The sequence below is a fragment of the Lynx rufus genome, unplaced genomic scaffold (assembly GCF_022079265.1).
Source record: "Lynx rufus isolate CCGP_SWC_20201006 ecotype Redwood Valley unplaced genomic scaffold, mLynRuf1.p SCAF_45, whole genome shotgun sequence".
NCBI classification, from domain to species: Eukaryota; Metazoa; Chordata; class Mammalia; order Carnivora; family Felidae; genus Lynx; species Lynx rufus.
Window position 1 is genome coordinate 793,697 of NW_025814862.1, and position 13,696 is coordinate 807,392.

Below are 13,696 nucleotides of genomic sequence, written 5' to 3' on the forward strand. Positions count from 1 at the left end.
CCACCCGGGTAGGGCAGCACAAACACACCCCCTAGAAAACCTACAGGCCCCGGTTTACCAGCCTCTAGGCACCCAGGTGGGGCGTTCTCACGGCCAGCCCAGCCTTTGCCCTCTGGCTCCCGCACAGAACGTAGGCAGAACCAGGCCCCACTTTCAAGCATGGGGCGCTGGGTGGTGAGAGACACTTTCCACCAAAGCGCCGAAGGCCCTCTATGGCCAAACCCTCCCTGGTGGGCTCTGTTCCCAGCAACCCTCCAGACGTTCGGTAGCGCCCCAGGGCCCAGCTGATTTGAGGGCAGTGGCAACGGCTCCAACATCCCTGGGAGAGCCAGTTGGGTGCCCCGTCCCTCCCTCCTGCTATCCATTCCTCAGCCCCAGTGCGTTTCGCGCGGGCCCGCTGAACACCGCCGGCCCTGGCCACCCCACGCCTGCCCGCGCAGCCGGGTCTGCTCCAAGCACTTGGCGCGGCATCGCGGGTCTGAGCGCGCTCCCATCACCCCCCGCGCCTCACTGCCGCGCTGGCAGGGCCTGAGAGCGCCTGCGCAGCTATGGGCCTCAAGGCTCACAGCGCAGGCGCAGCCCTACAGGGAGACTAGAGTGGGACGCGCCGGGTACCGGCGCGGGGACGTATGGGGCGGCTACGCGCACGCTGGGGGCGTGGCTGCGCGAAGTGGTTAGGCTTGGAACTTAGCCCCTGCTGGCGCGGGTGTCGCAGACTTTGGACGGAGGGTCAGTGGGGCGGCGGGAACCCGAGTGCCCGGCGGGGGCCCCGCCCCTCCGTCCTTCCCAACTTCCTGTCAGCAGAGAGGCGCTCGGAGCCCTCGGACTGGGTCCCTGTTGCCCTTCGGAAAGGCGGGCCTCAGTTTCTCGGTCCGCGCCGTGGGCGGGGGAGAGCCTGGAGTCATTTTCTGGTGGTTCCAGCTGTGTTCGAAGGTGTCCCCCGCGCCCTTTCTCACCTCACGGCCGCCGATCTTGTTCTGCGCTTTCTAGGTGGCACTTGGGAGTCTCGCCCTGGGAGGGAGACGGGTCCGTAGTCTCCGGTCGCAGATCCGTGGACCCTCTTCGCAGACGCCTCGTGGAGCCTCAGGTCGGTCGGCTTCTTTTTGCAGTGGGACTTGTGAGCTCATATCCCCGCGGTTTCCTGCATGGCGTTTAAGAAGGGGATGGTGCAGTGGTCTGCCCTCCACTTGCTGCGAAGCTTTGGGCAAGTTGTTCTACCCCCGGGGTCCCTGGTCTCCTAGGAGCCGAGAACGCTCCAGCGTTGTAGGTGCTGGCTTTTGGCTTTGCAGAGGCAAATGCGTGTGCGTCCCGGTACCTGTTCCTTGAGTAAAGCGCTGTGCAGTCCAGAAGGGCCCAAATTCCTCAGTGTTAGGGTGGGGAGAGAAGGAAGAGGGGTCAACAAACTAATAGCTTTGGGAGGGCTAAGGTTCTCAAAAGTGTTAAGAGACCCAAGCTTAAGAAGGTTCACGGCCAAGCAGGGCTGGCTGGTTGGCGCAGGGGAGCCTTCACCCTGATGCTACAGGGGTACACAGGCATGCTGATGAGCAGGCAGGGGACAGCTAGGGTTCTGACCCGGGGTAGGAGTTTGGGACTGGGAGGAAGCCAGGGCAGAGACTTGGGTAGTGCACTGTGTATTGGGCATGGGATGTGGTTTTTGTGCGCAGCCTGGCACTTAACCTTAGATTGGTAGCAGGAGCTTGGAGTGTGGTTCGTGGTCACTGGCGTTCACCGTCATTGGTTTTCAGAGCTTGATGAGGAACTGGACTGGAGTCCCGAGTGGATTGCATTTGTGTGCTGCCACTTGAGCCACTGCTGCTGGCAGGCTCTGTTATATTGTTTTTCTCTGTTAGGATGGGAAGGCTTTCAGGTGGAAGAATCATCCCCCAGAGTGGGGGCCATACCTGAGAGGTTCCTGGATACTTAGGTGGCAGAAGTAGGTGCTGGTGGCCCTAGCAGCTTCAGATGCTGCAGGCCACCCTGGGAGGTGCTCAGCAGAAAGATCAGCAGAGCTGTGTCTCCCTGGAGGAACTCACTCTGATGGGGGCAGGGGTAGATAAACACATAGGCAACTGTGCACAAAGGTGTGTGCAGACCGTGGTGCCCCTGGATGTGAGCAGATGGAACATTGGGATATGTGTGGAGGGGTTGCAGAGTGTGTTCTGTGGCAGCTGTGAGTGGACCTCCCTTTGCAGAGATACTTGGGAAGTGGCCACTGTCAGGTTAGGCAGTGGGAGAGCCCTGAGAGAGGGCTCCTGGCATTGGAAGGGAACTGTACTTGGTAATGGTTGCAGCCTCCTTTCCCACTTCTGGGCTCTTTGGACTGCTCAGGGTTGATGACCACTGCCCTCCAGGCCCTTTACTGGAGTGACTTTGAGGTGGTGAAAGAAGACACAGCGAGTGAGATTAAACTTGAGGGATTGGATCCTGTGCTGTTGACGAGGATGAGGACAGGGAGGTGGTGTTTAGGATGAGGGTGGTGTTGTCAGCACGCTGGACTCTGAGTGGTGAGGTAAGTCTGGAAAGCATGGGTAGAGAGGCTGGTGGGCACCAGAGAATAGTGGGACCCCAGGCTTCTGTCTGGCATGCAGGTAGCCCCTTCCAAGCTCTTAGTGCTTTGATGTAAAAGAATCTTGTGACCTGGTCTGCTTACTTAACGCTCACAGTGTTTGGGGTGACTGGGGGCTCCTTCTCAGTGGATTGAAACGTAGTTCATAACCAGCATGGTGATGTGTGGTGGTTAATCATATGGTCTTTAGAGCCAGGTTCACCTGCCTCGGTCACTTACTGATTGGTGTGTGGCTGCAGACAAGTGACTTCACTCACCACTTTGCCTCTGGTACGATAAGAGTATCAGCCTCATCAAGGGGTCAGTGTTTGCCATAGATAGAGCACTCAGTTAAAGGTTGCTTTTGTTGTTCTTCTGAAAATCCCTGACAGCCAGCCAGGCTGTCCAAGGAAGCCCAGGGGCTTCTGATCTGGCCCCTTTTCCTTCTCCTGGGACTGATAGCATCTGCCATCACACCTTGCCCATGAAACATCACAGGTGGCATTTGCCCACCTTCTCAGGCCTCTCAGGCCTGCCTCTTGGGCCCTCCTTCCAGTCACAGCTCCTAGTGGGGTACCTGGGGTTTGCCTGCGTATTGCCTCCTTTTGCTGCATGGTGGAGATGGTTGGGCCTAGTTCCCGCTCTTCCCCACCTTGTTTTTGGACAGGATTGCCTTGGATGGTGGCCTGCATCTGACTGTCCCATCAGCTCTTCTCAGCTCTCCTGAGGCCACAGCTGTCAGCTCCTCTGACCCTCAGCACTTGCCTGGAACATCTGGGTTTGCCAGACACCTCTTCAGCCCATCTCTGTCCTGCTGTGTCCTGCCCACCCTCCCCGCTGCACCATCTCTTCCTTTCTTCCCCCTTCCTCTTCTAGTTGGTGTGGCAGCTCCCCTCTGCTCCCAGCATGCCCTGTTGCTGGCGCCATCGGCACGGCCCTTGCAATCCCATCCCAGCAGCAGCCAGTTATGCCAACACACACCCTTGGCAGCAGATGGACCAGGTCTCTCTTGGGGTCACATATGCCCCCCTAGTGGATCCCTGGATTGAGCGGCCCTGCTGTGGGGACCCCGTATGCGTGCATACGACCATGGAGCAGAAGAGCACAGCCAGCAGTGCTCCTGGTGGTAAGCCCACAGAAAGAGGACCCCTGGCTCTGTGCATGCCCAGCCCATGGCCCCTCAGCGTGGACTTCTACTAGGTGCCAAGCTTGGACCCAGGCACCTTTGATGACTCCCCATGGCTTGTGGACCGATTTTGGGCTCAATTGGGTGATTACATGTCGTTTTGCTTTGAGAACTGTCAGGACAACCTCAGTCACGTCTGTGAGATCCTTGGGCACCCGACCGGCCAAGCCCGGGCATGAGCACCCCCCCTACCTCGTCGGGGACCTGCCCCTTCCTGACGATTATGAGCTCTTCTGCCAGGATCTCGAGGATGTCATTCAAGACCTGAACAGTTTTGCTGAGTACCATGCTGCAACGCCTTGCCCCCTGGCCCCTGCCTCAAGCCAGTCACCAGTGGCCCTGCAGCTGCCTGTGGTGAGGCAGTACTTAGCTAAGTATTCGGAGGTCCTGGCATTCAACGTGGGTGCTGTCCCGGTTGCTGTGGCCACCTTTGCTGTTTATACTTCCAACTCCACATCCAGAAATGGTCTCCCTGAGTAGCAGCTGGCCAAGGAGAGAGCAGCCTTGGGTCTGTGGAGTCCCTCACCTTGTCTAGTTCCGCATGCAGGGCTGATGCTGGTCGTGTGAGGCCAGCCTCATCCCATCCAGGGTAGGCGGTCCCCACACCTGTCCCTGCACTTTCAGGATCTGTAACCCGCCTACCCAGAAACCAGATCCAGTTCCGCCAGGGTCCAGAAACCCAGAAGACAAAGGAGGAAGTTTCTAAGACAGAGGAAGACCAGAAGGCATCCTTAAGTACCCCTCAGCAGGTTGCAGACACCCCAGAGACCCCAAGAGAGCTAGCAGTTTCTCTTGCTCCCTACCCCACAGCCCTGGATTCTGAACACAGTCCAGGCAGATTCAGTAGTGCCCCTTGTGATGAAGTGGCCTGCATAGCTGAAAAGCCCCACAGTGCCCCAGCAGGACAGAGTGGCATTGCCAGATGACTGTAGCCATAGTGTGCCAGGTATTGCCTTATCCACTTGCTTTATTGCTGGGCCACTTGTTTTATTGCTTTATTGGAGGTGCACCTGTTTGGGCTCTGCCCTGTCTGAACACAGACAGCCCCCTTGTCCTCACCATCCCACCTCCTCTTGTAGCAGAATATTGGGCTCTACCATGTGCTCCTCATTCTCTGACTTCTCCAGTCACCCAGAGGCTGCCTCCCTATGCATTGCCAGCTGCATTGCCATTAGTTGGACAGAGTTCCATACAGCAGTCCCCATTCAGATATCTGTATGTCTTCATAACCACCCCCTCCCCAGATCCCTCATTCAGTGTTGGCTAGACTGGACTGGGTCTGCCATGCCAGCCCTGTTTAGATCTGTCCCTGGATGGTATCTGTTCTTAGGCCCCCTTCCCCATCTTGGCTCTCTGTGACCTTTGTCCTCTGGGCTAGAATTTAAGGAAGGCTGCATGGAGGAAGTGGCCACTTTGATCATTTAGTACTAGTGGGATGGCAGAGAAAGATGCTTCCCTATGGGTATACCAGGAGCCTGGGACAGCTAGGGAGATGGGATACAAGCCTCCTTGCCAGTCTTAACTAAGTTCCAAGCATTTCCCCCTTCTGTATATTAACATTGTAGTTAACACCTGGTGTTCTCAGAAGTTGGCATGAATTTCTGTGTCTCAGTGCCTTTGCCCATTGTTGCCTTCCCACTTTCTGCTATTCAGCATTCCCTGCCTCCCTGCCCACTGTTGGGCATTGCTGACTCAACACTTAAGCCATAACACTATAAATGACTTGTATCTTTGGGTAGATTGTGAGCCTCTAGGGCAGGAGCTCCATCCTAATCAGCTTTGTGTCCCTGGTACACAACTGGTGCTCATTAAACATGTTAAATCCATGGCTGATCCTGTGGTGTGGTGGTAGCTGATGAGCAGAGCCCTTATTTTGTTGGCAGAAGCACTGTTGTCTGTTCTGTTGAGAACAGGCTAGGCCCTAGCCATGAGCACTCTAGGTTCAGTGTTGCAGGTTTCTGGTGGGTGGGGCTTTGAAAATCGAAGGATCTGGTTGAAGGAAGGAGTTGGGCTGAATAGGTGGGAATGGGAGTCTTGGCAGGTGGAATGTGGCCTTGAAAACTGACTTCCTAGAGCTGGAGTGAAGGAGCAGGAAGCAGACCAGAGCTGTGAGGCCAAGGGGCCAGAGGATTGGAATGAAGAAAGATCTGTTCTGCACAGGATGGGTTTTCTAATAATGAGAACTGAGCTCAGAAGCTCCCTCAAGCCAAGTTTAACACAGGATGGGTACAGTGCACCTACTCTGATGAACAATTAGGCAAGAGTGTCAAGCCCCTTTAGTTTTACAGCTGGAAACAACACTTTTCCAGGAAAGTAGGAAGAACAAATAAAGTGGAAGCATGAACTGCTACTAAAACTATTTTAGAGAAAAAACAGTAGTAAGCAAACATCTGGTAAAAATTTTTAAGTAAAATAGACACCATTGGGATTATTTAGTAATTATCACTTTAAAAGGCTCTGGGTTCACATGGTTTTAAGCGTGAGCTATTTTAAGGCACAGTTGGCTTGTAAATAAAACAGTGGAAAATCTTAGAAATAGGTGGGAAGCTGATACAACCTGAAAAGCAAACAAGCAAGCCCACAGAAGAAATGACTGTGCAGCCTGGTTCTGATCAAGTGTGGGAAATCCCTGCACATTGTAGCCCAGCCCCAGATACACTGCTGCCCCTCTACTATTGCTCATGTCTGGACCCTCCTTTTGTAGACCCAGGTCAGACTGCTTCCCACTCCCTGGCCTGCCAATGGGTCTGATATTGTTGGCGATATTGTTTGAGCTGGTAAGATGCCTCTGACAGTAGAACCTGGAGTTGCTCTCTGGGATGATGGCCGAATCACTTAGTTGACACCCGCACTATTGCTGGCATCTGCACAGGCCACCTTTCTCATCTACATTTAGTGGACCTGAAATGAATCCCGTCAGCTCAAGATTGCCATTTTCCTTTGGCCCCTCTGGCCCTGTGGACCTTTTCTCCCTTGGGCCCCAGACAGCTTCTGCAAGCTTGGTTTATAGTCTGGCATACCTCTCCTGAGGGCCACCTCTCCCAAGGCAGGCCCAAGAGGATGTGTGGAGAGCGTAGGTGACCTATGTTTTAATTTGGAAAATGTCTCCTGTTGTGGTTGAGCCCTTGCCACAAAGGAAAAGAAAGGAGGTCAGGGTCTCAGTGGCAATGGCCACGTGAGGGTGGGATCAGGAGAGGGTGGGAGGGCTCTGGCCTGGCCTTGTAGATAGGCAGTGCATATGGTATTGCAAAGTGATAGTTTCACTGCCAGCCAATGCTGTGCCGTCTTTGGCCATATGCAGTGACCTAGCTCCTTTCCCATTCTGAGCGGGGAGAAGGAGAAGGCCCTGCCATGCATGATGAGAGGAGGATCCTTGGGCCATTTGCCACTCCTGGCTCTCACATGGGAGATGGAGGAAGGTGCTCCTGGGTGCAGGACAGTCTGAAAGTGTTTGCTAGATATGCTCAGGGTCCAGCTGATGTGCTTGGGTCTACCTACCAGATCATCAGGTCTGTCCTTTACTTGCCTTGGAAATACCTGGAGATTTTATTTCCTAAAGATGGATATTTGTGAGCTCTGTGGAAGGGTTTTTAACATACATGTCTCCAAGGAAAACTTTAACACCAGAAGTATTAAGGATAAGGTCCTATGAGATACAGAACTTTTTATAAAGCTGCAGCAATGAAGTTACTTGAAATTTGGTGTGGATGGACGAAGAGAGAAGAATAGAGAACTTTGAAATAAAGCCAAATAAATGCAGGAATTTAGTTCATGCTTAAAGGTATTGTTTCAAATTAATGGGGCTGAAATGGATTATTCACTAAAAGGAGTTGGAACAACTGGTTAGCCATCTGGAAAATGGTAAAACTGGATACCCACCTCACTCTGCCAGGCTCTACTCCAGATGGACTAAAGATTTCAGTATTTGAAAAATCATAAAAGTACTACAGGGAAGTATGGTGATTTTTTTTTCTGCCTGTGATCCAGGACTTTAAAAGTTCTAGATATCCAGAATTGTTGAAGACATGGAGAAATAGGCTTTTTCTTGTTGGTGAGAATGTCAAATACTACAATACTACAATTCACCCACATAACATTTCTAAGCGTGCAGACCCTGATCACTTGCCTACACACAGATGGCTGTTGTTTATTCCTTGGTGTAGGGCTTCAGAGCATGGACTTGAGCTCCGCTTGCAAACTCATGGTCCTTGCTGTCACCTGACCTCATAGGGTAGTGGGAGGATTGAGATAAAACCCACGCAGTGATCTGAGCCCTGTTGACTGCCTAGTGGGCAGTCACTGCATTAACAGCAGAACTGCAAACAGCCCCATGGTCCTATAGTGAGGAACAAGGTAAATAGAGCTGTTGTCCTGTCATAACAATCAGGATGGGCCAGATTGTGCTGCAGTAAAAACCTCCCACATCTCACCACTTACCTGTCACAGATCAGCTGGGGTGCCCTCTGCCTGTTACAAAGGAACCATGTTGACAGGAGCTCACTGGACACATTTTTCCAAAACCACCAAGGCAAGGGAAAGACCACAGCGAACCACAAGTGATACTTGTCCCTCCTTTTCCATTCCCATGCCCAAAGGAAGCTGCCAAACCACACCTAAGTTTGAGGGATAAGCAGCTAATCCCCCTGTGAGGTGGGGCCGTCAGCATGGAGAAGATGAACAGGACGCTCAGTGGTGCAGCCATCACCGAAGTAGGGCCAGCCTTTGTCAATACCCACGGGAAGATGCCTGTTTACTAAGGCTGCATGGCTTAAACTACAGAATGTATTCCTCACGGTTCTGGAGGCTGGAAGCCCAAGATCAAGGTGTTGGCAGGGTTGTTTCTCCTGAGGTCTGTCCCCTTGACTTATGATGGCCATCTTATCCTTGTGTCCTCAAATGGTTGTCCGTCTGTGCTCTAACTCCATCTTATAAGGACACTAGTCATATGGGATTAGAGGCCACCCATATGACCTCATTTAACCTTAATTACGTCTTTGAAGACCCTGTCTCCTAATAGAGTCACCCTCTGAGGTAGTGGTGGTCAGAACTTCAGTGTGAATTTGGGGGTGGGGGGGGGGAAGCACTGTTTGCCCATAATAATGGCCAAGATGGATTTCTTGTTTTTCATTTTTGCTATTGCAGACAGTGTTGTGGTGAGCACCCTTTGAGCATCGCTGAGTGCTGAGGTGCAGAGCCCTTCCAGGCCACGGCAGCAGGATATGCCCAGTAACGTCTGGGAACTTTTTCTTCTTCTTTCAGAAATCTTTGTGTACCTGAAGGTACAGAGACATTACCCTATACTTCCCAGTTTTAATGTTTTACCTTTTACATCGACTCTTGAGTTAGCTTGTAACTAATGGCGTGGCTCTGCTGTGACCATCAGATGGCCAGTGATGAGCAGGGCTCCTCCTCCCACCTGTGCTGGACATGTAATCTGATGTGTGGAGCTTCTGAGTTTGGGGTTTTCCACAGTGTGACCTATTCTGCCCTAACCAGTAGAGGATCCCATCTTACCTTTTCCCACGGGGCACGGACCTGCCAGCATCAGGTTCAGGATGCCGTGCTGGCCCAATGTGTCCAAGGTGCCATCTTTCTCATACATACCTGGCTCTCTGGTCCAGTCTGTCCCCCACCAATTATCTAGTTTTATAGTGAGTCTTCATTATTTGGTAGAGAAACATTCCCACTACCTCCCCACCCTGTTCTTTAAATTGTCTTGTCTAATTTTAAAAACACATATTATCGTAAACACAGAGGTGGTGTGTTCCTTGCTTGGCTCCAGCAGTGGTCATTTCTTAAGCCGGGGGCGTCATGTTGGTGGACTGCCTGGCTAAGCATGCTGTCCTGGACGGCGGGAGTCTTGAGCTCACTTTCTCTTCGGGCTGTGCTTTCCTCATTTGTAGATGGGTGACATGATCTCTGTTACAAGGGTGTTGACAGCCTGGGAAGAGCCCCTGTCCTGCAGGGTGCCCTTGGCAGCCCATTCCTTCTCTCCTGGCCTCAGGGGTGCACAGCCAGGGTTGGGGCCTGTGTGTGATGGGTGCTCATCCACTTGCCAGGTGGGGCCACCAGACAGTGGAGAGGAGTATCCTGGGCTGCACTCCCTCTATGTGCCTGAGCAACAGGGGGCCTGGGCTGACAGCCCACACTCTGCCACACAGGTGGCGAAGTGCAGGTGCTGTGTGGTCAGCGCAGGGATGCCTCCTGGCCACTGGGAGTGCCACATGAAGTCCTGAGTGCACAGTGTTGTTCACCTTGACACTTTTGCACCATAGCCAAGGTTTTCTGAAGGCCACGAGTAGGGAGGTGGGCAGCCTGTGAGGACCTACAGGGTAGGGGAAGCCAGGAAGCATGGAGTTGGCCAGGTATCCAATCCAGGGTGCTGCCCCCTGGGAGATGGCAGCCTTTCCACCACCAAGACCCTATGTTCCTCCCCTGAAAATCAGAGTGCAAATGGGAGCCATGCATAGTGGTGGCCAGGAGGGTAGCCCAGGGCCAGTACAGCTCTGCCCCTGTGCTTCCACCCTGCTCTAGGTGTCTACTTCACAATGCCCACTGTGGCCTCCTGGTCCCTGTCATTGTGTCCTGCATCCCATCCCCCTCTGGCCCGCACAAGATGCTGAACTTTGGCAAGTCTCATTTTGCCACCTGTGTAATGGAGAGAATTTCTGCCTCACATGAGCTTAGAGGCAGCAGGCCCCTCAGGACTGCATTCACTGTCCCCGGTCCTTCCCTGTCCTTCCCTTCCCTGTGAATGTGTGCACGTAGACACGTGTATGTGCACAGAACCCTACAGCCCATTCTGAGCATGCGGTGCATCTGTAGGCATGTTATTTGCACATCTGTGAGTTGTGGGGGGGGGGACCCCCTGCCTGAGGTAGCCTCTGTCATAGGAGCAAACACATGGATCCCTGTCAGAAAATGCATTACCACCATTGTGTTTAGGGACCCCCTCTTCAAGTGGAATCAGGTTCAGAGGAGCTGCCTGGGCATAAGCCCATGGGGGTTGGCCCCCATTCCATGCCTAAGGATGAGCGTTGTCTGGGTGCTGTTGTCAGCCCTGGGCAGCTTGCTGCTGCGGACCAGATCTCTTGGTGGAAGTGGGCCCCAGAGGCTGGCACTGGTGCATGGGAATGGTCACACTTCCTGTAAAACAACAAGCTTTTCCGTGTGTTCACCACGGACAAAAATGCTGCTGGCCTTTTGTTGGCTGAGTTCCCACCCCTGCCTGTAAGTTCATGGGGGCAGGCTGGCTGAAAATGCTTCCGAGTAGGACTTCCTTCCTGCTATCTTGCCAAGCTCCCTGGACTTGCTCCTGGGGGTGACAGGCATCCTCAGCTGCAGCTTGAGGTGCCTGTTTATGGAGCGGCCTTGCCTGCCCAGCCTGCCTGCCCTGCAGCCCCGCAGCCACCCTCCCTGGCGTTACCTTTCGGTCCAGCATGATTGGCCTGTCTCTCGGTCCCAAGGAGAAGTGTGCAACTGCTGGCCTCAGTGGCCCGGCCTCAGGAAGCCTCTGCTGGCCTTGGGGCACACTGGTCGTTCACACCTCATATGCTGCAGCTGCTAGTCTGTCAGATATCACTGTGCCTTTGTCCATAAAGCTCACTCCTGCTGCCCCAGCCAGCCCAGCCTGGCCCTGCCAGTGTGGGAGCACTGGCAGAGCACCCAGCAGGGACTTGGCTGTGCTGTGGCAGGGGAGAACATGCACGCTGGTGGGAGGGTCATGCTCACCTCTACCTGGTCACCCATCATACCACGTGGGCCTTGACCCCAGCAGAGGAGCCAGGTCCCACGGGATGTGGCTGTAACTTGGCTTCTGTTGCCTTCCCCTCCAAACGCGGTGGGGCCCTTCCAGAAGGGGTGCTTGCGGACCTGGGGGGAGGGGAGTGGTGAATGTCCAGACACAGTGTGGGACACTGCTGTGGTTAACTGCAGGCAAGGAGCTCCCATGGGGCCTGGCACACTCCTGCCTGAGGGGGTAAATCTTCCCCCTCCGAGGAGCCGGGAATGCCTGAGCTCTGTGGGAGCAGAAGGTTTCCAGTTATGGAGCAAGTGACTTGCTGCTTTTGGACAGAACGAGAAGCTTCAGGCAAAGGATGGAGGTGGCTGTCAGTGTATCTCCCCAGGCCTTCAGGAGTGCAGCACCCTTGACTCTACCACAGAAGCCTGTTTCTACAGCTGTCCCCCAGATCTTGTTTGTGGACTTTCTGGTCCATGGGGAGATGTCCTGGCTGTACTTGAAGCTCAGAAGGGGTTCCTGGCCCCAGGGCTTGGCTGTTTTACCTGTGCATTCAAGAAAAAAGCCAGCACAGGACCCTGCCGGGCCTCAGGCCACCACCACCTGCTGCTCCTGGGAGATGGCTATGCCAGAGGCAAGCAGGCCTGGGACTGGCTTTTGGTCCCCTAGGGGAAGGGCTGCTGGAGGGCATGCCTTACACCCCCCTACCCCCACACCATACACACAGTGTTCCCTCAGTCGCCTGGGGAGGTGGAGATGGCCATGTTTGCGGTGTGCACTTGCTGCCCAGGGAGAAGGAGGGTGCAGGGATGGTGCCTGGCTCCCACCTCCCCCTGGACTCCGAGGCCAGGGCTATTCGTGGCCGTGTCCTCCCTCCCCTCAACCCTCCCTCCCAGGCAGGGCTGGCCGCACTGCGTCCCCGGAACCCCTCCCCAGGATCTGCATCTTTGAAGCCACGGATACTGACAGAGGATTCAATGAATCCAAGGTCGCCAGTCGGGCGTTGACAGATGCCCGGCCACGATACTATTTCTGATTTAATAACCGAATGGGAGGCTGGCCCTTGGTAATAATTAGGGCTAATTACTGAGGAGGTGTTGACAGACGGGCTGAGAGGAAACAAACTACCTTTATCCCCAGGCTTAGAGTCAGATTACCAGCCCGGTGCTATCTGCCCCTCAGAAAGTAGACGCTTCAATCACTCACCGAGGCTTCAAAGGGGAAAGGGCCCTGACAATGCATAGGGTTTGGAAAGAAGCTATGAAGTGCGCCTTTGACTCCGAATAGCCAAACGGAGCCCCATTCCAGAAATGGTTTCTTTGTGAAGTTTGAGTTACCCCAGCAAACCTGCTTCCCTGGCTCGGGGCCGGGGAGGGTTGCTGTGGGCGCAGGCTGGGTTGGTGCCGGGGCTGGCCCAACCCACCCAGGTCCCTTCTAGGCTGGGCCTGTGCCTGGCAGCCCATGGGGCCCAAGCAGGGAGGTGCAGCATGCTTTCTTTGGCCCAGGGAGTGTGTCCAGTTCTTTGTGGCCATGAGCTGTATGTAATGGGATAGAAATCTTACTATCCCAGTAGAATTGCTCCTTCCCTTGTCTCCTCTGGACATGCTTTCCTAAAGCTGACATGGGCAGGTCTGGGCTCTCTGGAAGGGACTATGCCCTTGGCCTTCTTTATGGCAGGATCACCCCTCTGGGGCCTGGGCATCCTTCATTGGGCTGCCCCCACCCCTGGCTTGAGTGGTGAGCCAACGCCGTGGAGAGATATTGACCCCCAGGAGACTCAACAATAGGGTGACCACTTGCAGAGGGGTTATCCTAAGTTGTAGGCTGGCTTCTGATGCCCTTATGTGGACCTGCTGACTCCCCTGGGACTCCCTGCATTTCAAAGACTGTGGATGGCAGTGGTCAGAACCCCACTTCCCTGGTATGAAGCAGCAGCCCTGGGAAGTTTCCCAGTGACCTGGCCTAGACCGCCCAGGTCACTGTGTCTGTGATGTGGCTTCGAGGGGCCAGTTCTGGGATTCTTGCTATAGTCTGTCCTGATCAGGAAGGTGGGAGGGTGACAAGGCAGCACTCAGGATGGGCCTGTCCAGAGAGCATCTTTCTGGTTCCAGGTGTAGCCTGGGAAGTATAAAGTGAGTGGGTCTCTGTTCCTGCAGCCTGAAGGACCAGCCAATTCAGAAGCTTCCCACTAGGATGGCTGTGTACTTCAAGGAGAGAATGAGTTGGT

At 54.3% G+C, this 13,696-nt stretch overlaps 2 protein-coding genes across 2 annotated transcripts in view; both read left to right on the forward strand.

The window, feature by feature from the left end:
• The first annotated feature begins 999 nt into the window (after window positions 1–999).
• On the forward strand, window positions 1,000–5,603 carry RTL10 (retrotransposon Gag like 10). Its single transcript, XM_053722207.1, is given in 6 exon segments — window positions 1,000–1,087; window positions 3,213–3,913; window positions 3,915–4,223; window positions 4,226–4,358; window positions 4,361–4,397; window positions 4,399–5,603. Coding segments are annotated over 5 exon segments (1,200 nt in total). The 5' UTR covers window positions 1,000–1,087; window positions 3,213–3,451; the 3' UTR covers window positions 4,658–5,603.
• GNB1L (G protein subunit beta 1 like) overlaps window positions 1,017–13,696 on the forward strand; it is a 59,389-nt gene continuing 46,709 nt past the window's right edge. Inside the window, exon 1 of the mRNA XM_047098263.1 lies at window positions 1,017–1,087. The gene's annotated coding sequence lies outside the window, so the exon portion shown is untranslated. The remainder of the gene's footprint in view (window positions 1,088–13,696) is intronic.